The sequence below is a fragment of the Carcharhinus amblyrhynchos genome, chromosome 3 (genome assembly GCF_965287045.1).
Source record: "Carcharhinus amblyrhynchos chromosome 3, sCarAmb.v2.hapA, whole genome shotgun sequence".
NCBI classification, from domain to species: Eukaryota; Metazoa; Chordata; class Chondrichthyes; order Carcharhiniformes; family Carcharhinidae; genus Carcharhinus; species Carcharhinus amblyrhynchos.
Genome location: NC_137326.1, coordinates 136,985,888 through 137,013,134, shown reverse-complemented (window position 1 = coordinate 137,013,134; position 27,247 = coordinate 136,985,888). Strand labels below are relative to the sequence as shown.

The 27,247-nt window shown below is 50.1% G+C and overlaps 1 protein-coding gene across 4 annotated transcripts in view; it reads right to left on the bottom strand.

Annotated features, from left to right (window-relative positions):
- Nucleotides 1–27,247, bottom strand: part of LOC145341163 (phospholipase D1-like) — a 146,647-nt gene that overhangs the window by 32,175 nt on the left and 87,225 nt on the right. For 3 of the 4 annotated variants that reach the window (XM_080186076.1, XM_080186077.1, XM_080186078.1), the window contains 8 exons: nt 26,577–26,729; nt 22,790–22,939; nt 21,621–21,704; nt 20,374–20,455; nt 19,406–19,516; nt 17,460–17,666; nt 16,350–16,569; nt 151–279 (listed from right to left, as the gene is read on the bottom strand). In XM_080186076.1, the coding sequence (XP_080042202.1) occupies nt 151–279; nt 16,350–16,569; nt 17,460–17,666; nt 19,406–19,516; nt 20,374–20,455; nt 21,621–21,704; nt 22,790–22,939; nt 26,577–26,729 (1,136 nt within the window). Of the gene's footprint in view, nt 1–150; nt 280–11,331; nt 11,443–16,349; nt 16,570–17,459; nt 17,667–19,405; nt 19,517–20,373; nt 20,456–21,620; nt 21,705–22,789; nt 22,940–26,576; nt 26,730–27,247 lie in introns of all 4 variants that reach the window. The other variant, XM_080186079.1, reaches the window with a different exon arrangement.

The following is a 27,247-nucleotide window of genomic DNA, read 5'->3' as shown; positions in this document are numbered from 1 at the left end:
TGAGAATTTTACAATCAAGTTGATGCCGGATCAGGGGTCAAAGGTCAGCGAGCCCAGGGGGCGAAGGTGAACAGAACCTGATGCCACTGAGGGCATGGGGCAGTGGGGCTGGAATGAAATGTCTGGAGGGGCTGTCGTGCTTTCACTCACCGTCAAAGGGTTTGTCCAGCTGGACCCAATCCTTGTGGACAAAGTTGCAATAGTCCTTCCCATGCCAGAACCTGGTCTGCCCCACCAGCTCTCCAATGTCAGCGTGCAAACTGCTTTGTGACTTCCTCTCTGCCTCAGAATGGACAACAGAGACAAGTCACGCTCAGTACATTTCCACAGAGTATTCCTTCCCTTTCGTTAGGACACAGATATGGGGGAAATAACATTGACAGTCTCCGCTAGTGACCTGCTCAATTTCCGTGCATGTTCCTTCAACATTTCTGACTCTGGGAACATTGGTGATGGCCAAGGAATGGCCATTGGGCCGTCCATCAGGTACTGAAGAACTGGTTGGCCGTGAGAAGGTGGGACACGGTAATGATGGTCATTTTGGGTGCCCAATAGCGGGGCGGTTGGAGGTCACGTGATCCCAACCTTCAGGAACACAAGCAGAAGAACGCAGTGTGTAGGTGATGGAGATCAGGCCTGTGGAGAGACTGCTGACTCGAATGTTCAAAGCCTCTTCCAGTGCTACAGGGGCAGTTTCAAATCCTGCAATCACCCACCCAAGGCGAGGGCACAGCGGATAAGTGACTGTCACTGGATTGTTAACCCAGACACCCAGGGTAATGTCCTGGGAAATCCTGCCATGGCAGATGGTGGCATTTGAATTCAATAAAACTCTGGAATTAAAAGCCGAATGATGACCAGAAGCCATTATTGATTTTTGTAAAAACCCATCAGCTTTACTTATATCCTTTAGGAAAGGAAATCTGCCGTCCTTGCCTGGTCTGGCCTACATGTAACTCCAGACCCACAGCAACGTCGTTGATTCTTAAATGCCCTCTGAAATTGAGACGGTGTTTTACAACCTCGCCCACCCGAGGCTGGTAAGATCCCACTCGAGGCCAATGGGGAATGCCGTCCTGTGAACCTCGCCCGTCCCAGTTCTGGTGTGGGCGAGGTGGTAAAATTCCGGCTACTCAGCTCAGGGGCAATTAGGGATGGGCAACAAATGATGGCCCAGCCAGCGATGCCCGCACCTCTCGAATGAATAAAATGGTGAACTTGGCATTGGATGAGATTTTCAACGACTCGAGACATCAACTGAGACTATGATTCAGACACAGGATGAGGTCTACATCCAGACACAGGGTGGGGTCTACATCCAGACACAGGGTGAGGTCTACATCCAGACACAGGATGAGGTCTACATCCAGACACAGGGTGGGGTCTACACCCAGACACAGGATGAGGTCTACATCCAGACACAGGGTGGGGTCTACACCCAGACACAGGGTGAGGTCTACACCCAGACACAGGGTGGGGTCTACACCCAGACACAGGGTGGGGTCTACACCCAGACACAGGGTGGGGTCTACACCCAGACACAGGGTGGGGTCTACACCCAGACACAGGGTGAGGTCTACACCCAGACACAGGGTGAGGTCTACACCCAGACACATGGCCAGTTCTACATTAACTGATGACAGGGTGAGGTCTGCACTGACCCAGGCATGATGTAGATGTGAGATATCTGGATTTAAGCAATTTTTATATAAATACGTGTCATGTTTTAATAAGAACAATCTGTGAAAAATCGCACTTTTAAATGGCTTCACTATACACCGATATAAATATGAAAATAGAAGGCAGCACAATGCAGAAACTACAAGCCACAGCATCCTGAAGATAAACTGCCCAAGAACCGTCCCAGCAGGAGACTGAATCAGCATTGAGATCGACTGTTTACAATCCAAACCTCTGTTGTTTGAGTTCAAACCTTGGCAAGTTCTGCACTCATTCTCAATTCACACACATTGAACGTCTCAATCCCATTCAGGCTGACAGGAAATGAGAAAGCAGCAGGAGTTCAGCTTGCCAGCGAGGAGAGGGAGAGGGAGAGGTGGGGAGTGAAAGCTCGCAGCGGGCAGACATGTCGGGAAAGTTAAGCATCACTGTGTTGCGAGGGAGGGGATCGCTCGGTGTTAGTATTTGACCAGCGCACTCTGAATGTGAATGTAGTCAGTTTTCAGCATGCAGATGTTACAAGCTGTTCCCTGCAATAATAACCAATACCCCAGAACAAAGCAAGTTGGAATAATGACACAGGGTAATTCCTGGTTGGAGTTATGAAATGACCATCAACTGTCCTTTGTGAGAAACTCCTTCCCTTTCACCCATCCATTGACTCTGTCTACACATCCCGCTGCCTTGGCAAAGCAGCCAGCCATAATTAAGGACCCCAGGTACTCCAGACATTCTCTCTTACACCTTCTTCCATCGGGAAAAAGATACAAAAAAATCTGAGATCATGTATCCACTGACTCAAGAACAGCTTCTTCCCTGCTGCCATCCGACTTTTGAATGGACTTACCCTGCATTAAGTTGATCTTTCTCTACACCCTAACTATGACTGTAACACTACATCCTGCAGTTTCTCGTTTCCTTCTCTATGAACAGTAAGTTTTGTCTGTATAGTACACAAGAAACAATACTTTCACTGTATACAAATACACGTGACAATAATAAATCAAATCAAATCAAATATTAAATGAGGAGGATGGGAGGTGTCACACTCTGTGCTTCCTGACCTGGTTTCTGCTCCAACAACACTGCAATTTTCAAATTGTCATCCTTGTTTTCAAATCTGCCCATGATCCCAGCCCTCCCGATCTCTGTGACTTCCTGCAGCTTTGCTATCCTCTGAGGGACCTGCATTCCTCCAATTCTTGCTGCAATTGGGGTTAAGGTTTTCAGGATGGTGAGTGATTGGAACTGACCATCCTGGGAATCAGAGCCTCACGCCCTGCCACCAATTCCCAAACTCCCACTGCCGCTTCATTCTCACATGCTGACTGGCTGTGGGCAAGATGTCTATCTGCCCTTTAGAACAGTTGGCCGATCAGATTGGTCGACAGCTCCGCACCCCGGCCAGGCACCGCTCTGCAGTGACCAGCAGCGGTGTTGAGCTCTCTGCCTGGGACTAAACCCCTGGACCACTGGAAAGGCGAGACCCAGGGACGGGAGGGTAGGGGACCCCTGGCGGATTGGGGACGATGTGATCGCTGCAATGGGAGTAAGCAGGGGAATGGGGAGCAGGTGATCCCTGAGTCCCAACGCCCTGGGGGTGGGGCACCCCAACTCTGAAGGTTCCTCAGAATGAGTCGCAACCCCCCCCCACCCACCCTTTCCACCCGAGATGGAGAAAAGATTAAATGTCACTTTGCCACCCTCCCTGCAAACCCTTTCTACCAGCCTAAAAATTGAGGCTAGGCAGGAGAAAGCCATTAAGAGACCACTTAAGGTGCAGGGTTATTGGACTGATGGACCTGTTACTGTGCTGTACTGTTCTTTGTTTTGTTGCTTTGGTGGTGAATAGGAGGGGGGTTTCCCGCCCAAGGCCCTAAGCATGGGTCGGGGTGGTCACCCCCCTGTGGGCGGGGGAGGGGGCGGAATCCCATCCAAAGAACAAAGAAAATTACAGCACAGGAACAGGCCCTTCGGCCCTCCAAGCCTGCACTGACCATGCTGCCCGACTGAACTAAAACGCCCCACCTTTCCAGGGACCATATCCCTCTAATCCCATCCTATTCATGTATTTGCCAAGACGCCCCTGAAAAGTCACTATCGTATCAGCTTCCACTACCTCCCCCGGCAGCGAGTTCCAGGCACCCACCATCCACTGTGTAAAAAAGCTTGCCTCGTACATCTCCTTTAAACCTTGCCCCTCACACCTTAAACCTGTACCCCCCTAGTAATTGACTCTTCCACCCTGGGAAAAAGCTTCTGACTATCCACTCTGTCCATGCCCCTCATAACCTTGTAGACTTCTATCACGTCGCCCCACAACCTTCATTGTTCCAGTGAGAACAAACCAAGTTTTTCCAACCTCTCCTCGTAGCTAATGCCCTCCATACCAGGGCAACATCCTGGTTATCCATCCATTCAATTTCACATTCCTCCCTCCCCACCTCTCCATAACACTCTGCCCTAGATCTTAATTTCTTCACCATTAGTGACTGCACCTTCAACAGTCAATGTCTTAAACCCTGGAAATCTCTTCCTAAAATACTAGACCACTCTTTCCCACTTCCTCTTTGTCCAATTAGGACCTCTCCTAACATCTACTTCTTTGGCTGAGTTTCCAGGATTGTTTGACAATAGTTTGTATCAGGCACCTTGGGGCATTTACACAATAGTAAAGATTCTGTATGAGTGTAAATAACTGCGAGTGGGTAAATGGTGACACATTGTTTGTCAGAGGTCGGTGGTGCTGGAGGCGATTACAGTCTGAGGAGATGAGGAGAATTGGAAAGAATTGAAAATAAGGATAAGAATTTTAATTTTGAAGTGTGGCCATACTAAACGTACTGCAGCAATGTGAAAATCTCTTTAATATTGTCTCATTAATGTTTCTACTGAAAGGAAGCATCATTTTCTCAGGACCATCTATCGCCCTTTTCACACATTTCGACACTCCCAGGACAGGTACAGCACGGGGTTAGATACAGAGTAAAGCTCCCTCTACACTGTCCCCATCAAACACTCCCAGGACAGGTACAGCACGGGGTTAGATACAGAGTAAAGCTCCCTCTACACTGTCCCCCCATCAATCACTCCCAGGACAGGTACAGCATGGGGTTAGATACTGAGTAAAGCTCCCTCGACACTGTCCCCATCAAACACTCCCAGGACAGGTACAGCATGGGGTTAGATACAGAGTAAAGCTCCCTCTACACTGTCCCCCATCAATCACTCCCAGGACAGGTACAGCATGGGGTTAGATACAGAGTAAAGCTCCCCCTACACTGTCCCCCATCAAGCACTCCCAGGACAGGTACAGCACAGGGTTAGATACAGAGTAAAGCTCCCTCTACACTGTCCCCATCAAACACTCCCAGGACAGGTACAGCACGGGGTTAGATACAGAGTAAAGCTCCCCCTACACTGTCCCCATCAAAAACTCCGAGGACAGGTGCAACACGAGGTTATACACAGAGTAAAGCTCCCTCTACACTGTCCCCCATCAGACACTCCCAGGACAGGTACAGCACGGGGTTAGATACAGAGTAAAGCTCCCTCTACACTGTCCCCCATCAAACACTCCCAGGACAGGTACAGCACGGGGTTAGATACAGAGTGAAGCTCCCTCTACACTGTCCCCATCAAACACTCCCAGGACAGGTACAGCATGGGGTTAGATACAGAGTGAAGCTCCCTCTACACTGTCCCCATCAAACACTCCCAGGACAGGTACAGCATGGGGTTAGATACAGAGTAAAGCTCCCTCTACACTGTCCCCCATCAAACACTCCCAGGACAGGTTCAGCATGGGGTTAGATACAGAGTAAAGCTCCCTCTACACTGTCCCCCATCAAACACTCCCAGGACAGGTACAGCATGGGGTTAGATACAGAGTAAAGCTCCCTCTACACTGTCCCCCCATCAAACACTCCCAGGACATTTGGAACAGTGGTTAGATATAAAGTAAGTTCACAATTCATAAGGGGCAGCACAGTGGAACAGTGGCTGGCATTGCTGCCTCACAGCAGAGAAATTCTCTCTGTGTCTGTGGGGTGTTCCGGTTTCCTCCCACCATCCAAAGATGAGCAGGGTGGGTGGATTGGCCATGCTAAATTGACCCTTGGTGTCAGGGATATTAGCAGGGTAAATACCTGGGGTTACAGGGATAGGCACAATGGGCTGAATGGCCTCCTTCCACACTGTAAGGATTTTATGATTCTTTGATTCTGTGTTAATTAACTCTGCTCCTGCAATTGCAATATTAAAAATTCAATTTGTATCAAATTAGTGTTGTTGTGCCAATGAATGAAAATCCTCCGGGCCCCAGTTAATGGTCTGGTATTGTCAGCCTTGTCTTCCAAAATCTATCAGGAAGCCCAGGTTGCCATGCTCACACAGAAATAAGTCTCCAAAGCTGCCCTGTTCTCCAGCAGACTGGGATTAGACATTTCCAAGCTGACTGTCTGTAGCATGGACCGATCTGGCCTGCGACAAGGATTCTTTGTTCTGAGGCAGAGTGACTGCTGTGAGCTCAGGAGCCAAGATTCCAGCCTTGCTGGGGCTTTTCTTCCAAGAGCAACTCAATTAATTGGTCCCCGGACGCACAATGCTGTTTCTGTTTCTGTGCGGACAGAGAGGTTAATCCTGTCCCTGACAAAGACCGTCACAGAACCCTCGTAAAGAACCCCCTTCCCACTTACTAACCCCAGGCTACATTTTAGCCAGGATTTTCCCGTAGCCCGCCAAGTTTGTCGCAGTCAGTTGTTGATGTGTAATGGCAATAACAACCTGCAATTATGGTGCAGTAATAGAATCAAGTGCCCCAAGCTGCTCCATAAGAATTATTGTCAAACTACATTTGACATCAGCCCACTCAAAGGAGGTTACTACGAGGTGAAGTTCAGGGATTAGTTATAAGAGGCGCATTGAAGGAGGGAAGTGGGGGATCAGGCGTGGGCCACTGAAGGCTCAGTGTGCAAGGGGACGAAAGGTGGCAATGGGCGGGAAAACAATTCACCCGATGAAACGCTGCGGAGGGCGAGGGTCGTTTCTCGTCTCCCTGCGGAGGTCAACGAATCGGCTCGCCGCAGAATGCCGAACTTTCCTTCCCGGGACAGGCCTGAGTCAGGGAACTGGTGAGAAGATTAAACCGCTGCGGCTTGGGTCAGACATGCTTCTCGGACGTGGCGAATGTGCAGAGGCTGGGTTTCCCCGAGCTCACAATAATGTCTGGCTTGTGATTAGACATGGGTGGCACAGTGGGTTAGCACTGCTGCCTCACGGCGCCAGGGGCTTGGGTTCGATTCCGGCCTCGGGTGACTGTCTGTGTGGGGTTTTCAGGCTCGAGGGGCTAGATGGCCTACTCCTGCTCCTATTTCTTATGTTCTTAATCCGCAACTGCTCTGTAATATAATTTGACAGATTTTGGAAGACAAGGCTGACAATTCCACATCTGACTCTGCCCCTATCTCAGCTCATCTACTGCTGAGACTCTCCCTCATTCTTGCCTTTGTTACTCTAAAGTTGGCAATTCTGGTTGACCTTCCAAACTCCACTCAACACTGCTCCCTGTATCCTAGAACACTGGACATGGAACAGTACAGCACAGTACAGGCCCTTCGGCCCTCGATGTTGTGCCGAGCTTTGTCCGAAACCAAGATCGAGCTATCCCACTCCCTATCAGTCTGTCATATGTCATATATCCTATCTCACAACAATTCCTATCCACCCATCACTCCCTCCGCTGGATGGAATGATTGACTCCCAGTTTGGCAATGCCAACCCGCCCCATGGTCTCACCCCTCCCCATCTCTGTAACCTCCTCCGCTCCCAGAAGCACCCGAGATTTCTGCACTCCCCTAATTCAGGTCTCGGGTACGGTCCCGAGTCCCATTGTTCCACCAATGATAGCCTTGCCTTTAGCCATCTGGAGCGTGACCCGGAATTCCCTCCCTAAACCTTTTCTACGTCCACCTTTGAGATATTCCTTAACACCAACTCTGACAGACCTTCCGGCCTCCTGTCCGAATGCGGCTTATGGACAACCTTCATTGCATAATAATCCAATGAAGCAGCTTGAGAGGTTGCACTGTGATGGAGGTGCTACATCAATGCAACTGGTTGTTTTTTTTTTGAAATTTTGTGCCTCGGGTGGATTTGTGGCCCAGTTTCTGGTTTCACAAGTTGGGAACGTCTGGAACTTCATGGACGATTCCGAGGAGGAACGGGAAGGGACCAGCGAGGAGGGCCAGGCAAGAGAGGCTGCTTCAAAGCAGAATGGTGCCTGTGTATCTATCCATCATCAAACTCATTGGGAATGGTCCGTGGAGGACTCACCCAGCGTCAAAATCAGCCCGTTCTGAGTGATACCACTTGCCTCTTGCTTCTGGGTCAGCAGTTAATCGGTTCAAACCCCCATTTCAGAGATTTAATGTAGATTGACATTCTCGTGCAGAGCTGAGGGAATGCTGCACTGTCAGAGGTGCTGTCTTTCGAAGGTGAGGTGAAACTCAGGGTCTCTCGGGTAAACATCAATAGTTTGAAAGTAGCATGTAAAAAAGCCTCAACCAATATGTTCTCTGGAGCGTAGGAGGCTGAGGGGTGATCTTATAGAGGTCTATAAAATAATGAGAGGCACAGACCAGCTAGATAGTCAATACCTTTTCCCAAAAGTAGGGAAATCTAAAACTAGAGGGCATAGGTTTAAGGTGAGAGGGGAGAGATACGAAAGGGCCCAGAGGGGCAATTTTTTCACACAGAGGGTGGTGAGAGTCTGGAACAAGCTGCCAGTGGTAGTAGTAGAGGGGGGTCCAGTTTTGTCTTTTAAAAAGGATTTAGACAATGACATAGGTTTGATGGGTACAGAGGGATATGGGCCAAATGCAGGCAATTGGGACTAGCTTAGAGGTGTAAAAACAAAGGGCGGCATGGACAAGTTGGGCCGAAGGGCCTGTTTCTGTGTCGTAAACCTCTATGGCTCTAATATCACTAAAACAGATGATCTGATCGTTAATTACGTTGCTGTTGTGTGTGTGTGTGTGTGTGTGTGTGTGTGTGTGTGTGTGGGATCTTGCTGTGCACAAAGTGGCTGCAGTGTTTCCTAAATTAAACAGTGACGACACTCCGTCGGCTGTCGAGGGCTGCTCCGTAGGAATGCTCCCGCTGAGAAACATGAACAGCAGCCGGGGGTGGGGGGGGGAGGGGGGAGGTTACGGGAGGGAGCGTGTTTTCTGTGTGTGGGTCAGAAGGTCAAGGTTGGACGATTGGAGCTTTGATGATGGATGGCAACTCTGCGAACTTCTAGGATTTCTCTGCGACTCGTGAATCATTGCCAGCGGACTGTTCCCTTTCATTGTACAGTTAGAGCCCAGGGTAACGCGATCTGCCCAGGGGAACATTGAATGGGTGATTGAGTGCTGAATGTGTGAGATTGATGGGTCAGTTGTTCTGCGTTTTCTTTAGAGGGTGCTCTCGTCTGTACTGGAGGTTTTATATCAGTCTGTCTGCCCCGTCTCAGCACAGAGCACACACTCTGAGGGATTGTTTTAGCATCAGCTTAAAATATATTCACTGCAATATACCCCGATCAGTCACAAAACCTGAAAACAATTTGCAAACAGCACTTTGCAAATATTGACGGCACCGCCCATCTCGGAGTCAGTATCTGTCTAGGCTGATAACAATGTTCCTGGAATAAAGCTATCTTGGATAATATTCGCTAAACATGGGAACAAAAAAACTGAGGATCTGGAATGATGGGATTACAAAGGCCTCATTCAGGTTGTTGTTGTTACTGGGGCGGTACGGTGGCACAGTGGTTACCACTGCTCCCTCGCGGCACCAGGGACCTGGGTTCGATTCCGGCCACAAGTCGCTGCCTCTCTGGAGTTTGCACATTCTCCCCATGTCTGCGTGGGTTTCCTCCAGATGAATCAGTTTCCTGCCACAGTCCAACGGTGTTCAGGTTAGGAGGATTGGCCACGCTAAATTGACCCTAGTGTCAGGAAAGTAGCAGGGTAAATATGCGGGGCTCCGGGAATAGGGTTTGGTTGGGATTGTGGTCAGCGCAGGAGTGATGGGCTGAATGGCCACCTTCTGCAATGTAGGGATTCTATGATTCTATCCATCTTGGCTGTGTCACTGGCTCCCACTCTTGCTGTGGAGATGCCGGCGTTGGACTGGGGTGGGCACAGTAAGAAGTCTCAGAGCACCAGGTTAAAGTCCAACAGGTTTATTTGGCAGCACGAGCTTTCAGAGTCTCAAGCTCCTTCATTACTAACCTGAGAAAGGAGCCAGAGACTCTGAAAGCTCGTGCTGCAAAATAAACCTGTTGGACTTTAACCTGGTGCTGTGAGACTTCTTAATGTGCTTACCATTTTTGCCCCAGGGTGAGAGACCTGTGGGGTCAGATCCCATTGTGAGACTTGTACTTTTAAACAGGGCTAATAACACTCTGGGACAGTGCCAACGCAGTATCACACTGTCAGTGGGGAATATGGATATGGATATGAATATGGAAAATGGAAATATATCGGCCACTGGGTGAAAATTCTGGAACTCCCTCTCTAACAGCACAGTGGGTGTACCTTCACCACACGGACTGCAGCGGTTCAAGAAGGCAGCTCGCCACCACCTTCTCAAGGGGCAACGAGGGGTGGGCAGTAATTGTTAGCCTAGCCAGCGACACCAACATCCTACCACTAAATACAGAAAAAGACAGAAGCCGTTCTGCCCAGGAACCTGCCTCAGATAGCAACACGAGCATAATCTGCTGTTTGCTCTGCTGGTTCAGAGATAACTATTGGCCCCAGGACACTGGGGGAGCTCCCGGCTTCTGTTTTTCAATATTTTATCTCCACCTGAAAGGGTAAACAGGGCCTTGGTTTAAGATCTCACTTGGGTCGCTAACTGAGTGGAGTTTGCGCATTCTACCCATGGTTCCTCCGGGTGCTCCGGTTTCCTCCCACAGTCCAAAGATGTGTGGGTTAAGTGGATTGGCCACGCTTAAATTGCCCCGTAGTGTCAGGTGGACTAGCTTGGGTAAACGCATGGGATAAGGCCTAGGTGAGATGGTGGTCGGTGCAGACTCGATGGGCTGAATGGCCTTCTTCTGCACTTCAGGATTCTATGATTCTACCTTGAGCAGGATCTTACGAGCTCCCTCGAGCAAGGCTTGTAAAATCCCGACCGAGGCCAACAGAGAATTCTGTTCTTCGAGCCTTGCCCCCTGTCAGAATTGGGGCAGGCGAGGCGGTAAAATTCCAGCCCTCATCTCAGAGGGGGCACCTCCAGTGGTGCGGGATTCCCTCAGTACTGCACTGGGGGGTGGGGTGCCAGCCCAGATTCTGTGCCGAGTGCCCGGACTGGAATTTCAACCTGTGACCTTCTTGGCTGAGAGGTGGGAGGACTACCCTCGGGTTGGAGGCCAACGTATGCCCTGTGATTCCGTCACGCTGCCTTCTGCGCGAGCGGATCCGCTGTGTCGCACACAGGACTGGCAGAGGCAGAAGCGTCCCACTGCACATCGAAGCTCAAGCACCCAAGCAGACTGGCCGGCTCGGAGTAGGAGAGTGGCAAACACACCACCATCAGCAGCAAAAGCCCACCGCAAAACCAAAAGGAAGGATAGAAGCTTGGCGCAAAATTTCAACTCACCGTCCTCAGTGTGAGAGGGCTCAGGGCTGCTGGCCTGGTGATACAGTCTCCGCAGGTTGGGCAACTTATCCCTGATTAAGTTCTGATGGCTGGTGTGAGTTTTAAACCATCCTGCAGAGAGTGACAGTGCAGCTGGTCTGGGGCAGCGTGTACACAATCCACCCCCACCATCTCAACATCCCCCCTGAACCCCCCAACCCACTCAGTCAGCAGTTTACTTTCTCCCCGCCCCCCGTAACCCCACTTGATAGAGTGTACACTCCCCAACACCCATTTTCCCTAAAGAGCCTAAAGGTAGAGGATAGAAACAAGGCCTGTCCTCTTCTCTCAGTGAGATCTGACTGTTTTAATTGGCAGTCCTGTTTTCAAGCCTGAATAAAATACCGTTTCTGTTCCATTGGGGCAGCACGATGGCACAGTGGTTAGCACAGTGGTCACTGTCTGTGTGGAGTTTGCACATTCTCCCTGTGTCTGAGTGGGTTTCCTCCGGGTGCTCCGGTTTCCTCCCACACTCCAAAGATGTGCGGGTTAGATTGATTGGCCAGGACAAATTGTCCCTTAATGTCCCTGAACATGTGGGGTTATGGGGATAGAATAGGGCCTGGGTGGGATTGTTGCTGGTATAGGCTCGATGGGCCAAATGGCCTCTCTTCTATCTACCCATGATTTAAGTCACGGGTAGGTAGGTTTCTGATAGACAAGGGGATTAAGGGTTATGGGAGAAAGCGGGAAAGTGGAACTGATCCACTTCAGATCAGCCATGATCTTATTGAATGGCGGGGCAGGCTCGAAGGGCCAGATGGCCTACTCCTAACGGAGTAGATGGCCTACTCCTAACGGTAGGACTCTGAATAGTGTTGATGAACAGAGGGATCTAGGTGTATGTGTACATAGATCCCTGAAAGTTGGGAATCAAGTAGATAAGGTTGTTAGGAAGACATACGGTGTCTTGGCGTTTATTGGTAGGGGGATTGAATTTAGGAGCCGCAACGTCATGTTGCAACTGTACACAACTCTGGTGCGGCCGCACTTGGAGTATTGTGTGCAGTTCTGGTCCCCACATTATAGGAAGGATGTGGAGGCATTGGAGAGGGTGCAGAGGAGGTTTACCAGGATGTTGCCTGGTACGGAGGGAAGGTCCTATGAGGAGAGACTGAGGGATTTGGGGTTGTTTTCGTTAGAAAGAAGGCGGCTAAGAGGGGATCTTATTGAAACATATAAGATGATCAGAGGTTTGGATAGGGTGGACAGTGATAGCCTTTTTCCTCGGATGGAGAAAGCTAGCACGAGGGGGCATAGCTTTAAATTAAGGGGGGGTAGTTATAGGACGGATGTCAGAGGTAGGTTCTTTACCCAGAGGGTGGTGAGGGATTGGAATGCCCTGCCTGCTGAGGTTGTAAATGCGCCTAGTTTGGGGGCGTTTAAGAGATCTGTGGATAGGTTTATGGATGGAAAGGGATTGGTTTAGGTTAGAGGGTCATTGCTTTTTTAATTGGTCGGCGCAACATCGTGGGCCGAAGGGCCTGTTCTGCGCTGTAATGTTCTATGTTCTATGTTCCTGCTCCTATTTCTTATGTTCTGTAGATGCTATGATTAGCCAACCGACACTGAGCTTCGGAAATTTGAGAAAACGGCACTGTTTCACGGTGGACAGAGATGACTCAGCGTCTAACATTCTCTGCCATTGGGTTTGGGGTTCAGGTCCCAGTCCAGAGACCTGAGCGCAAACTCCAGGCCGACATTCCCAGTGCAGAGCCATTACTGGGAATAGCAGGATTGTTGTATAAAAGAGTGATTGGGTCAACTGGCCCTGTATTGACTGGAGTTTCGGATGAGCGGAGATCTGATTGAAATGTATAAGACTCTCACAGGGCCGGACGGGCTGGATGCAGGGAGGATGTTTATCCCTGGGTGTGGAATCTAGAGCCAGGGACACAGGATACGGGATAGACCATTCAGGACCGAGATTGGGAAAATGTCTTCACTCAGAGGCAAAGCCTGTGGAATTCTCTACCACACAAGGTCAACTCACTCAATCTATTCAAGAAAGAGAGAGATAATATTTTAGATTTTAATGGCTTCAAGGGGTGTGGGAGAAAGCGGGAATGTGGCAATGAGGATCAGCCACGATCATACTGATTGGTAGAGAAGGCTCAAAGTTCTGAAGAGCCTACTCCAGCTTCGAGCTTTTGTGTCAAGAGCAAACAGCTGAACCTAACAGTGAGTGGAATTGTCCAACTTCACTCAACACACGCTCAGTCAATGGAAGACTCTTTCCAGAAACTATTATGTGGGACGCACAATAAGTGCTTTTCTTTTCCACTTGTCGATTCAGTTGTTTACGCCTGGTGTGAGTGTATAAACACGGACATGCCGTTTAAACTCACAAAATCAGCCCTCTGCAACCCGAACACAGCTTCCCCTCGTTACGCGTACGACAGCACCATGAGTGCGAAAATTGTTGGCAGGGTAAATAGTGAGGAGGATAGGTTACATGGAGGATGTAGACGGACTGGTCAGGAGAGCTGGTCAGTGGCAAATGGGATTCAATCCGGATCGGTGTGAGGTGATGCACTTGGGCAGGACACACAAGGCAAGGGGGTTACATGATGAACGGCAGGAACCTGGGAAGAACTGAGTACATGGAGTACTTGGTGTACATGTGCCTTAAGGTAGGACAGGCGGATAAAGAAGACATATAGTATACTTGCCTTTATTAGCCGAGGCATTGAGTTTAAGAGCAGGGAGGTTATGCTGGAACTATACAAATGTTGGTTTGGCCACACCTAGAGTGTGTGTACAGTTATGGAATCCACGTTATACGAGGGATGTGATAACACTGGACAGGGTGCGGAGGAGATTTACCAGGATGTTCCCTGGGCTGGAGAGTTTTAGTTATGAAGAGAGATTGGACAGACTGGGGCTGTTTTCCTTGGGGCAGAGGAGGCTGAGGGGGGGGGACATGATTGAGATGGATAAATTTGTGAGGATCATAGATCGAGTGGACAGGAAGAAGCTTTTCCCCTTGATGGAGGGATCAGTGACCAGGGGGCAGGGATTTAAGTTAAGGGGCAGGAGGTTCAGAGGGGAGGTGAGGAAAAAAACCTTTTCACCCAGAGGGTGGTGGGAATCTGGAACTCACTGCCCCAAAGGGTGGTGGAGACAGAGACCCTCATAACATCGAGGCAGCGTTGAGATCTGCACTCGTGATGACAAGGCAATGGGCCAAGTGCTGGGAATGGGAATAGAATAGTTCAATGGGTTGTCTTTGACTGGGGCAGACATGATGGGCTGAAGGGCCTATTTCTAAGCTGTAGATCTCTATGTGTTCATTTTAATTTGGTCCATTCCCTGTTGGGATTACACAGACTGTTCCACATACAGGGGCACTTTACTTAGCCCAGTGTTACAGGAGCGGATCAAACATAGGATGCAATTTAATACACTTCAAGAGGAATTACGATGTAGTGGGAATGTCACTGGGCTGGTAACCCCAGAGGCCCAGGCTAACACTCTGGGGACACGGGTTCGAATCCTGCAATGGCAGCTGGTGAAAATGAAACGCAGTTAATGAATCTGGAGTACAAAGCAAGTTGCAGTAAAGGTGACCGTAAAACTATCGATTCAAATCGATTGCTGCCAAAGTCCCATCTGGGAAGGAAATCTGCCGTCCTTACCCGGTCTGGCCTACATGTGACTCCAGACTCACAGCAATGTGGCTGAGTGAGATATTCAGTTCAAGGGCAATTAGGGATGGGCAACAAACGCCAGCCAGTGACATTGGTATCTCATGGGTGAATAAAAATATAGTGAGAGGGCACCGGCTGTGAATTAAAAGGGCATTTAGGTCAATCTCAGGTATCTGACCCCCCTCACCCTAAACTTCACAATTACACATAATGATATGGTGTTCTCTCCTTGGCAGATAATTAGTCGGCTGTCGTTCAGCTAATTTATATTTTGAGTGTGTAAATGGTGCCGTTATATGTTTGCTTTCTCCTGTACTAGATGTGAGATTTAAGTACCTGATGATATCTGACATTTGGCGAATAATTAATCCTTAAATCTATTTTTTAACCTGGCTGAGGCGTGACTCCCCCGGCCTCTGGCTTGGGGCTCACAGTCCGTCGTGACGGAGAACAACAGCCACCAGGGAGAGAACTTGACGCTGAGGTTGTTGAGGTCGTGACTTACTTCCTCGTGGCCTTGGCAACCCCGATTCCATTTCCAGTGCCCACCCCTCGGGTGTAGGAAATGAGACACTCCCACACCGCCACCCCCGCTCTGCCCCCCCCCCCCCCCGTCACAGGGGGTCCTCACAGCCAGTGGCAAGATTTACTCCAGCCTCTGAGTCTTGGGTCACCTTTGCAGAAAAGGGTCAGTGTTACCCACGAAATGGTTGCCTTGCTAATTTTGAGGCCTCTCCGTTGCAGTTGCTGTTCTGCTGGAATGGCGTGTTTCAGGAATAATCTGGAATCTTCCCCCTCCTGTCCCCAGCCTGAACCCAACCCTGGCTACACTTCACATCCAACTGCACTATCCAGAAATCAGCCCACAGCTATTAGTCAGTAACTAGCAGCTGGTGAATTGGTTAGTTAGCAACAATCGTTTGACTTTATTAAATTTGGCGTGCGGCTGCTGTAAGTAGTTCGTGCAGTTTAACACTCTGCGTTCTGTCAATGATTCCTGACACCCATATCTCTGACCAGATTCTCCGGAACGTGAGGTATTTACAGGCTAATGGGCAACGAGTGCAGACAAACACCCCCCTTCTCCAACACAGCCTCCACCTCACGGACCATCCACATTCCCACCTGGACCCAACCATCTCGGCTGTGGGCATACCCACGCCACGGGGGTTGCAATGGTTCAAGAAGGCAGCTCAGCGCCACCTTCTCAAAGCCGCTTAGGGATGGGCAATCAACGCCAGCCTTGCCAGTGATGGCGCATCCTAAAGGACGCTGCAAACGTGAAAGGCAAGCAGCTTCTACCCGTCCTCACTCCACCGGAGCACTTACCATGTTCGTTGCTGTCGATGCTACTCACACTGTCACTGTGCTCCAGGTTCTGTCGCTGCAGCTGTTTGACCAGGCTCAGGACCGGGAAGGTCTTCTTCGATTTGCCGATCCCCTTCATCCTGGACGCGTCCACCTCATCTTCCAATTCCGCCCCCTTTTCCAGTGTCATCATCGCCCTGATCCTCTTGTCTTGCTCTTCCTCAGTGGGCGTGCTGAGTGTCTGTGAAGACAGCAATGAAATCCCTGAGTGGTTGACTGTGTTAAATGGGGGGGGTAAGGCTGCCTGGATGCTCTATGTCAAAGAACATAGAAGAGCCCAGCATTAGAACAGGCCCTTCAGCCCTGTGCCAATCATATTTACCGAACTAGACAAATTGTTTGTATCCCTCTATTCCCCATTTCTCCATCAACATCAGTCCTAAAGTGTCTGCCTCAACCACCTCACTTGGCAATGCATTCCAGGCCCCCACCACTCTCTGTGTAAAACACTTACCCCCGCACATCCCCACCGAACCTTTCCCCCCTTATCTTGAGCTCGTGCTCCCTTGTAATTGTCATTTCTGCCCTGGGAAAAAATCTTCCAACTGTTCACCCGATCCACACCCCTCATAATGTCATAAACTTCATTGTGATAAAGAAGCCATGATGTGGGGATGTTGGACTGGGGTGGGCACAGTCAGAAGTCTCACATCACCAGTTCAAGTCCAACAGGGTTGTTTGGAATCACGAGCTTTCGGAGCTCTGCTCTTTCATCAAGTGTTAGAGAAGGACCAATGGACTCTGGGCATCTTGGTGCCAATGAATATATTCTGTGGTCATTTTAGGAAGCAGCAAATTGGGTGAATATCTTTGGGCTTCAGTCCTTGTCCATCTCTCTCTGCCGTGGGTGCTGATAGAGAATGGGCAGGGGGCACATTCACCAGTGAAAGTCTGGTTTCTGCTCGCTCCCTAATGTCAATGTGCTTCACCCAATGTGAGTTTACACACACACACACACACACACACACACACATACATGCGTGCACACGCACACACACACACGCACACGCACACACATACATGCGCACGCACACACACACCCACCCACACACACACACACTCTGTCCTTACCGTTTGGTTGTTTGTAGTGACGGATGGTGTGCCCACGTTCCGTGAGACGCTGCCCACGTCGGTCAGCCGGTGCTCGTCATCGTCCCACCTCCCATACGCCAAGTCAATGCCACCAACAAATGCAACCGATTGGTCAATGACCACAATCTTCTCGTGATGTGCCCACAGGTACACAGAGGAGGAAACGTGGTCAGGGTGCCTCATCACCTGTGAGAGCGGGAAAGCACGGTGACAGCTCAACACACGTTCGACCATCTGCTCAACACTGGTCAGGCCGGGGTGAAATCGTAGAAACCCTACAGTACAGAAAGAGGCCATTCGGCCCATCGAGTCTGCACCAACCACAATCCCACCCAGGCCCTATTCCCATATCCCTACATTTTTACCCACTAATCCTGCTAACCTATACATCTCAGGACACTAAGGGGTTATTTTAGTATGGCCAATCAACCTAACCCATAAGAACATAAGAAACATAAGAACATAAGAAATAGGAGCAGGAGTGGGCCATCTAGCCCCTCGAGCCTGCCCCGCCATTCAATAAGATCATGGCTGATCTGTCGTGGCTCAGTTCCACATTCCCGCCCTCTCCCCATAACCCTTAATCCCCTCGCCTATCAAAAACCCATCAACCCGCACATCTTTGGACTGTGGGAGGAAACCGGAGCACCCGGAGGAAACCCACGGGTGGGGGGAATGGAAATGTTTGGAGAAGCTTCACCTTCAGGACGGAATTTTGGAACTTGGCCAAAGAGCATTTGGGACTTTGTTAACCAGCACATCCTGGTGAAAGTTCCTCAAACCTGGTGTCACTGTCATTCTCCAAATCCGGCCCCGTGGAAGGAGCCGGGATCAATGCAGAACGATGGGCAGGAGGGAAAACTCAACAACAGCAACAGCCTACATTTAGCTAGCACCTTTAATGCAGTGACATATCCCAAGGTGCTTCACAAGAACAATTACCAAGTTAAATTTAACACTGACCCACATGATGAGATGCAATGGCTGGTGACTAAAAGTTTGATCAAGATTTTTAAGAGTGTCTGATTGAGGAAAGAGAAGTGGAGAGACGGAGATGTTTAAGAAAGAAACTCCAGGGCTGAGGGGCCAGATGACCGCAGAGATTAGTGGACCTTTCACTTCGATTCTGTCACTGAAAGTGACCTGCGTTTTAAAATACACTGTAATTACTTGGATAAAACTGAAACGTGATCGTGTAAACACATTTCCCCAATGCGTGACCGCCATCATCTAGAAGGACAAGGCTGCCAAATACATGGGACGATGAGGAAGGGACATTAAAGTCCTTCCAGCTGTCTGTCCATCTGTCCGACTGTCTCTCTGTCAGCCTAGTGAAGGCACAGGCGTCAAACATGGAGCACAGGAAATGGGTAAAGCAGAAGTGGCTAGGAGCTTTTTTTATCCTTCTTGTGGCGGGAGTTGAGTGGGGGCGGGGATATGTGGGAGGCCGGTGATGAAGGTGGAAAGAGAGAGTCACTCACACGGAGACCAGATCAATGAATCACCTCTATACCATTAACTCTGACCAGTAACCACTCGGCACTGCTTTCGATGAGAACACAGGATTTCTGAGCAAACCACTTCCTGTTGCTCACCCCTGACTACCACGTCCCCACCCCCCTCCCATCCCCACAGAAAGAAGAGAAAGGAAAATGGTGAGGGTTGTGGAACTCACCAGCACAGGGAGTTGTTGAGGTGAATGGTGTATCGAAAGAAAAACTGGGTAAACACAAGGGTCGGAAGGAATAGAAGGGTTTGCTGATAGGGGGAGATGATGTAGGGTGGGAGCAGGCTCGGGTGGATGCACCAGTATGGGCCAGTATGGGCCGAATGGCCTATTTCTACTCTAGAAATTCTCTGTTACGCTCAATGTCTTTGATTTGCAAGAGCCGTTGAGAGTTTGCCGTGAGTCCCAGGCAACGCACCTTAATGTTGGGATGAAGGTGCATCAGAGTGCGCTTGCTGTATTCACTGTTGATGCCGAGGGCGAGCTCCACCTCTTTGTAGAGAATCACAAAAATCTTCACCCCTTGTTGCTACCGTGAGAGGAAGGAAGAAAAATTGATTCAAACCAGCTTCACGTCAATGTCACAGGATACACACGGAATCATACAAACCCTACAGTGTAGAAGAAGGCCATTCAGCCCATCGGGTCTGCACCGAATCTCTAACAGATCATCAAAACTAGGCCCTATCCCCTTCGCCCCATGTATTTAACCCACTAATCCCCCTAACCCACATCTCTTCGACACTACAGGGCAATTTAGCATAGCCAACCCACAGGTTCTTTGAGCGTGGGAGGAAACTGGAGCACCCGGAGGAATCCCATGTAGACACAGGGAGAACATGCAAACTCCACACAGACAGTGACCCAAGCCTGGAATTAAGCCCGGGTCCCCTGGCACTGTGAGGCAGCAGTGTTAAGCACTGTGCCACCGCGCCAACCCATACAGCATATTGAGGCGGATTGAGGGATTGGCATTGCCCCAGGCCAGCAGGCAGGCCGCCCCTGCTCTTTTTCAAAGAAGTAGCCATGGGATCTTTTAGGTTCACTGGGTTTAATGTCCTAATGGACAAGAGCAGCTCTGACAGTGCAGCCCTCCCTCTGTCTGGGCATCAATCCCAACAATGGGCTCCAAATCACTGGAATGAACTCAACACATGACCTTCTGACTAAGCGGTCATGACCCAGCAGAAAAGGCCAGAGAGAAGCTTCCCTGCACTATGGGAATCCCCCTATCCTGCAACGTGGGTTCAAGGTTCGGGGGGGGAGGGGAAAGAGACGGACAGAAAGCTCACCCCTCCCACAGTCTGTTGTTATGGCAGCTGGAAATGGAAATCTATCGTTCCGCCCTACAGAGCGCCCGTACAGACATAGCAAAGAGGAACTCACAGCTTTGCGTTTGAGTACGTAGTCCAGCCTCCAATGATTCCCTTCCACCACCGGCCTCTTGAGAAAGATTTCTGGACTCAGCCTGATCTCCACCAAGTCAAAAAACAGAAGAGCTTTGAATAGTTACTGACATATTTCACAACCAATGTTCCACCATTAGCCTGGAACATCATCACACAGTAAACATCAAAGAATCATACAATCCTTACTGTACAGAAGGAGGCCATTTGGCCCATCGAATCTGCACTGACTCTCTGAGACTATCCCACCCTATTCCCTTAATGTAACATATTTCATCTAACCTACACAACTTGGGACACCAAGGGTCAATTTACCATGGCCAGTTCAGCTAACCTGCACATCTTTGGACTGTGGGAGGAAACTGGAGCACCCGGAGGAAACCCACACAGACGCGGGGAGAATGTGCAGCCTTCACACAATCACCCAAGGTTGGAATCAAACCCAGGGCCCCGGCGCTGTGACGCCACAGTGCTAACCACTGTGCCACTGTGCCTCCAGGAGTATCTTCTCAACCATTTTGCCTTCTCTTAGATAACAAAAAAGAACAGAGAACAGTACAGCACAGATACAGGCCCTTCGGCCCACCAAACCTGTGCCAATAGTTATCCTATCTAGACCAACCACCTTGTCCCTCTGCTCCCCACCTGTTCGTGTATCTATCCAAATAAGTCGCTAACATGTCTGCCTCCACCATCTCACTTGGCAGTGCATTCCAGACCCACACACTCGGCGTAAAAAAAACCTCCCTCGCACATCTTTACTTTCCCCCCTTACTTTGAACATGTGCCCCCCTGTATCTGTCATTTCTGCTCTGGGAGAATTGTTCACCCTATCCACACCCCTCATAATTTTATAAACTTCTATCAGGTTGTCCCTCAGCCTCTGTCTCTCTAGGGAAAAGAATCCCAGTTTATTCAATCTCTCCTCATATCTACACCCTCCATACCAGGTAAACCTCTTCTGTACTCCCTCCAACACCTCCATGGGCTTCTGGTGACCAAAACTGGACACAGTATTCCAAATGTGGCCTAACCAACATTTTATACAACTGTAACATAATTTGCCAACTTTTATACTATTGTTTACTCACTGCTGCTTTCTTACAACCTTCACAATATAAAATTAACTCTTCACCAATGGAAAGACAGAGCTCAGAGTAACAGAGGAGAAATGATCTTTAAACACTGACATCACATCTCAACTGATCAAAGTGCGGCAGTGCCTACCACCAATCGGTGATGAATATTTCCTCTTTTGCATCTTCCAAAGCATCGGCCAAATCTTCAAAATATCCTTTTGCGTTGACGTACCTGTCAATCAAGAGAGGCAGGGGTTAAAGGTCACTCATTCATCCAACATTTCCTCAAGACTCAGACAGACCTGAAACACAGTGAGATGGGTAAGTGGGAGAGTAGGGAGGGTGGCAGGTAGGGAGTGGCAGGTAGGAAAGTAGAGGAGAGTGTGGATTGGTGAGCAGGGGAAGGATGGAAGGGTGAGTGGTGGGAGGGTGAGGGGGAAAGGGTGAGGGGTGAAAGGTGGGAGAATGAGGGTGGTTGTGTGAAGGGCGGGCGGGGGTAGAAGAGGGATGTGGTAGGAGAGAGGCATTAGGAGAATGAGAGATGGGAGTGTGAGGGTGAGAGTGTGGGCATGGTGAGCGAGGGGTGGGAGAGTGTGGGGTGGGAGAGCGAGGGGCGGGGGAGCGAGGGGCGGGGGAGCGAGGGGCGGGGGAGCGAGGGGTGGGGGAGCGAGGGACAGGGGACGAGGGGTGGGGGAGTGAGGGGTGGGGAAGCAAAGGACTGGTGAACGAGGGACGGGTGAGTGAGGGATGGGGGAGCAAGGGGTGGGGAAGCGAGGGATGGGGGAGCGAGGGGTGGGGAAGCGAGGGGTGGGGGAGCGAGGGGTGGGGAAGCGAGGGATGGGGGAGCGAGGGGTGGGGAAGCGAGGGATGGGGGAGCAAGGGGTGGGGGAGCGAGGGGTGGGGGAGCGAGGGATGGGGGAGCGAGGGGTGGGGGGGCGAGGGGTGGGGGAGCGAGGGGTGGGGGAGCGAGGGGTGGGGGAGCGAGGGGTGGGTGGGTGAGTGATGGGTGGTTGAGTGAGGGGTGCGTGAGTGAGGGGTGCGTGAGTGAGGGATGCGTGAGTGAGGGGTGGGAGGGTGAGAAAAGGAAGAGCGAGACTTGGGAGGGTGGGACAGGGAGAGTGACGTGTTGGTAGGTGAGGGGCGTTAGGAGAGTGAGCATTGGGTGTGTGATCGATGGCTGGTGGGATATGGATGAGTGGAGCGTGAGGATTTGGTGAACTCTTGCTGTGCTGATAGAGGCTGCAGCATCAGAGTGACAGGCAGAGTGACAGGCAGAGTGAGGAAGTGAGAAAGGTCTGATACTCTGCGATTAGTTACCATTTACACAAGGTGTTCTCATGAACGGCACTGAAGGAATTGAACCGCTGATCTTCCAGGAAGACTTTGCCGTGTTTCTGAATGAACTCTTCTATCTCCTGACCCCACCAGCGAGCGTGCCGGTAATTGTTACATTTAATAATCAGAGACCTGGAATGGGGCAGAGAGAACAGAATACAATTAATGTCTGAGTATCAGTCACTACTGACCCTCCGACAGTGCAGCACTCCATCAGCACTGACCCTCTGACAGTGCGGCACTCCCTCAGCACTGACCCTCCGACAGTGCGGCACTCCCTCAACACTGACCCTCCGACAGTGCGGCACTCCCTCAGCACTGACCCTCTGACAGTGCGGCGCTCCCTCAGCACTGACCCTCCGACAGTGCGGCACTCCCTCAGCACTGACCCTCCGACAGTGCAGCACTCCCTCAGCACTGACCCTCCGACAGTGCGGCACTCCCTCAGCACTGACCCTCCGACAGTGCGGCACTCCCTCAGCACTGACCCTCCGACAGTGCAGCACTCCCTCAGCACTGACCCTCCGACAGTGCAGCACTCCCTCAGCACTGACCCTCCGACAGTGCAGCACTCCCGCAGTACTGACCCTCTGACAGTGCGGCACTCCCTCAGCACTGACCCTCTGACAGTGCGGCACTCCCTCAGCACTGACCCTCTGACAGTGCGGCACTCCCTCAGCACTGACCCTCTGACAGTGCAGCACTCCCTCAGCACTGACCCTCTGACAGTGCGGCGCTCCCTCAGCACTGACCCTGTGACAGTGCGGCACTCCCTCAGTGCTGCATTCATAACACCAGTTTGAATGTTGAGTTGAGGCTAGTCTTACTCCATTGGACTGGAGCAGCTGAAGATAGTCACAGGATAGCTGCAATTACTTAAGACTCCAATCAGCTGACTCCACGCTGTTCAATTTGTGAACCCTCCATTAAATTCTATTAACAAACTCCCCTTGTGTGGTAAATGAGCCAAATTGAATTGTGTGACTTGCTTTCTTTGCACAATTCCCCAGTAAGGATCAAATAATAATGAGATGGTGTAAACCCTTCCTGGATTTCATTGAATCGTGACTCAGAATCTCCTCGAAATATTTCCATGTTGCATTCCGAACCGGGCCAGTCATCACAGGGTCACCAGTGGGGATTAAAGACTTTCGCTTTTCATTTCAGTCTTCCATATTGGATCTTGACAGGTTTGTAAATTTACACAGTCCGGCCTGATAATTACCCTTTCCTGTGTCAATGTTTGCATCTTGTATCTGTAAATTAAAAATCACCCAGGGAACCAACCCAGAATATCAGACACAATCTGTCAGGCTGACACTGATCAACATTAACCTTCAGCCAGTCACCCCCAAGGGACGCATCGTGTAAATCTCTCGCCGATTGACGGGGGCAGAATTGGGAGACTCCTTGCGGCTCACCCAGCTGACGACCCCACCCACGGTGAGCCTGGAGACAGATCACCCTAAACTCCAATGGCATTCCCTGTGGCTGGTATCGCGGATTGGAAAAAACTTCAGGAGTCAGCTGGAATAATGATTCTAACTTGAAGATCTTAGTTATTCAGAGAGGTTTAGGCGTGATGTTCTGAACCCATCTTCCAGTGGGAGGCGTAACCAGTGTTTTAGAAAGATTTACAACAACAGCTTGCATTTATGTACCACCTTTAGAAGAGCGAAACGTCCCAGGGCGATTCACAGGAACGTTATCTGACGAACATAGAACACTACAGCACAAACAGGCCCTTCGGCCCACAAGTTGCACCGATCACATCGATACCTACCATGCCATAGAACTATCTGTAACTCCAAATACCATTAAATCCCATGTACTCATCCAGAAGTCTTTTAAAAGACCCCAGCGAGTTCGCCTCCACCACCACTGATGGCAGCCAATTCCACTCACTCACCACGCTCTGAGTGAAAAACTTACCCCTAACATCTCCTCTGTACCTGCTCCCCAGCACCTTAAACCTGTGTCCCTCTCATAGCGACCATTTCAGCCCTGGGAAATAGCCTCTGAGAATCCACCCTATCTATACCTCTCAACATCTTATAAACCTCTACCAGGTCACCTCTCATCCTTCGTCTCTCCAGGGAGAAAAGACCAAGCTCCCTCAACCTATCCTCATAAGGCATGCCTCCCAATCCAGGCAACATCCTTGTAAATCTCCTCTGCACCCTCTCAATAGCTTCTACATCCTTCATGTGACAGTCACTTGGGGAAACGAGGTTGCTGTGGCAACATGCGTGCTGCAGTCTGGAGCTCTGGACCCTGAGGGTGGAAGCTCCAGTTTCTTTTCCATCACCTGTCTGACCAGGAACCTCTCCCACTCTTACCGCCCATCATTGGCACTGTTGGAAGGATTGGTTAGTTGATACAGGTTGGCCATGTTTTGATTGCACCTTCTTTGGTCACCAGGTCTTGGAGCAGGGCTTGAACCCAGGGTCCTGGCTCAGAGACAGGTTTGCTACCCACTGCACTGTGACACCTCCAAGGCATTCGGAGAGGTGACCACATGCTTGGTGAAAGAGGGAGATTATTAGGTTGGGAGTGTTGTGTCACAAGGCTGCAGTCTGAATGGATCAAATGGCCTCTTCCTGCACATCAACTTTCATCAGTATCAGTGTGACTTCATTTCCTGGGAGTATGCCTGAACTGGAGAAATCAGCTCGGACTCCTGTTCACTCTCCGACTCTCAGCTGGGACCAGGGTCTGGCTTCCCTTGTGCTGCATTAACCATGCAGTTGCCTTCAACTTCAGGAAGTAAAGGTTCACGCCCAGCGAGGCTGAAAACAGTTAGGAAAGAATTTAGAACAAAAACAGAAACTGCTGGAAAATCTCAGCAGGTCTGACAGCATCTGTAAAATACAGACCCACTGAGATTGTCCAGCATTTTCTGTCTTTGTTTCAGATTCCAACATTCACAGTATTTTGCTTTTATTTAAGATATAATTTATGTTTATCCAGCGCCTTACACAATGTGCGGACTTACCAAAGGATTTTACAGTCAACAAAATACTTTTCTGAAGTGCACTGGTTGTTGTGGTGTACAAAATGTGGCTTCCAACTGACACACAAGAATCAACAAACTGCAAAGTGATGATAATTGGAGAAGTGATTTTATTGGTGTTGGCCCAGGACATTGGGAGAGTTCCCTGGCTCTTTCACTGACACTGAGTGGCAGAGGTACCGTGGGTGGCACGGTAGCACAGTGGTTAGCACTGCTGCTTCACAGCTCCAGGATCCTGGGTTCGATTCCTGGCTCGGGTCACTGTCTGTGTAGAGTTTGCACATTCTCCTCGTGTCTGTGTGGGTTTCCTCCAGGTGCTTAAGTTTCCTCCCACAATCCAAAGATGTGCGGGTTAGGTTGATGCTAAGAAATTGCCCCTTGGTGTCCAGGGATGCGTAGGTTGGAGGGATTAGTGGGTACAATATGGGGGTAGGGCCTGGGTGGGATTGTGTTCGGTGCAGACTCGATGGGCCGAAGGGCCTCTTTCTGCACTGTAGGGTTCTATGATTCTACCCACCTGAGAGAACAGACAGGATCCCTGTTTATCATCTCAGCTAAAAGGCAGCACTTCCAGTAACGTGTTCCCTCCGGACTGAGATATCAGCCTAGATTACACACTCAGGTCTCCAGAGTGGGACATGAGCCTAAATCTTCAGACTCAAAAGGTGTGAGTGCTGAGCCACGATGACACTATTGATGTCGATTTGGTGCATCGCTGCGGCGATTATTCTCAACCAAAGACGGTTTGTGTCGTACCTGGACAGGTTGTCGATTCTGATGCCATATTTAGTCTCCGTATCCTTGGCGCCCAGTTTGATGCCGAATTCTTTGTCCACGAGCAGGACAAAGGCGACGGCTCCTGAGTCTGGCTTCATGTACAAGAGGAATGAATCTTTCACCGCCAACCATCTACAGAGCAAAACACAGGAACAGCAGTCAGACCAGACAAGTTCCAACACCCTCTGTACAGTACAACACCCACATTCCAGATGAAAATAAACTCCACAGCCTTGAAAGGAGATAATTAGAGTCATAGACTGTAAGCATCTGCAAAAGGTCATGAATGTAGCCCAATCCATCACGCAAACCAGCCTCCCATCCATTGACTCTGTCTACACTTCCCACTGCCTCAGAAAAGCAGGCAGTATAATTAAGGACCCCACGCACCCCGGACATTCTCTCTTCCACCTTCTTCCTTCAGGAAAAAGATACAAAAATCTGAGGTCACATACCAACCAACTCAAGAACAGCTCCTTCCCTGCTGCTGTCAGACTTTTGAATGGACCTACCTCACATTAAGTTGATCTTTCTCTACACCCTAGCTGTGACTGTAACACTACATTCTGCACCCTCTCCTTTCCTTCTCCGTGTATGGTATGCTTTGTCTGTATAGCGCCTAAGAAATAACACTTTTCACTGTATGTTAA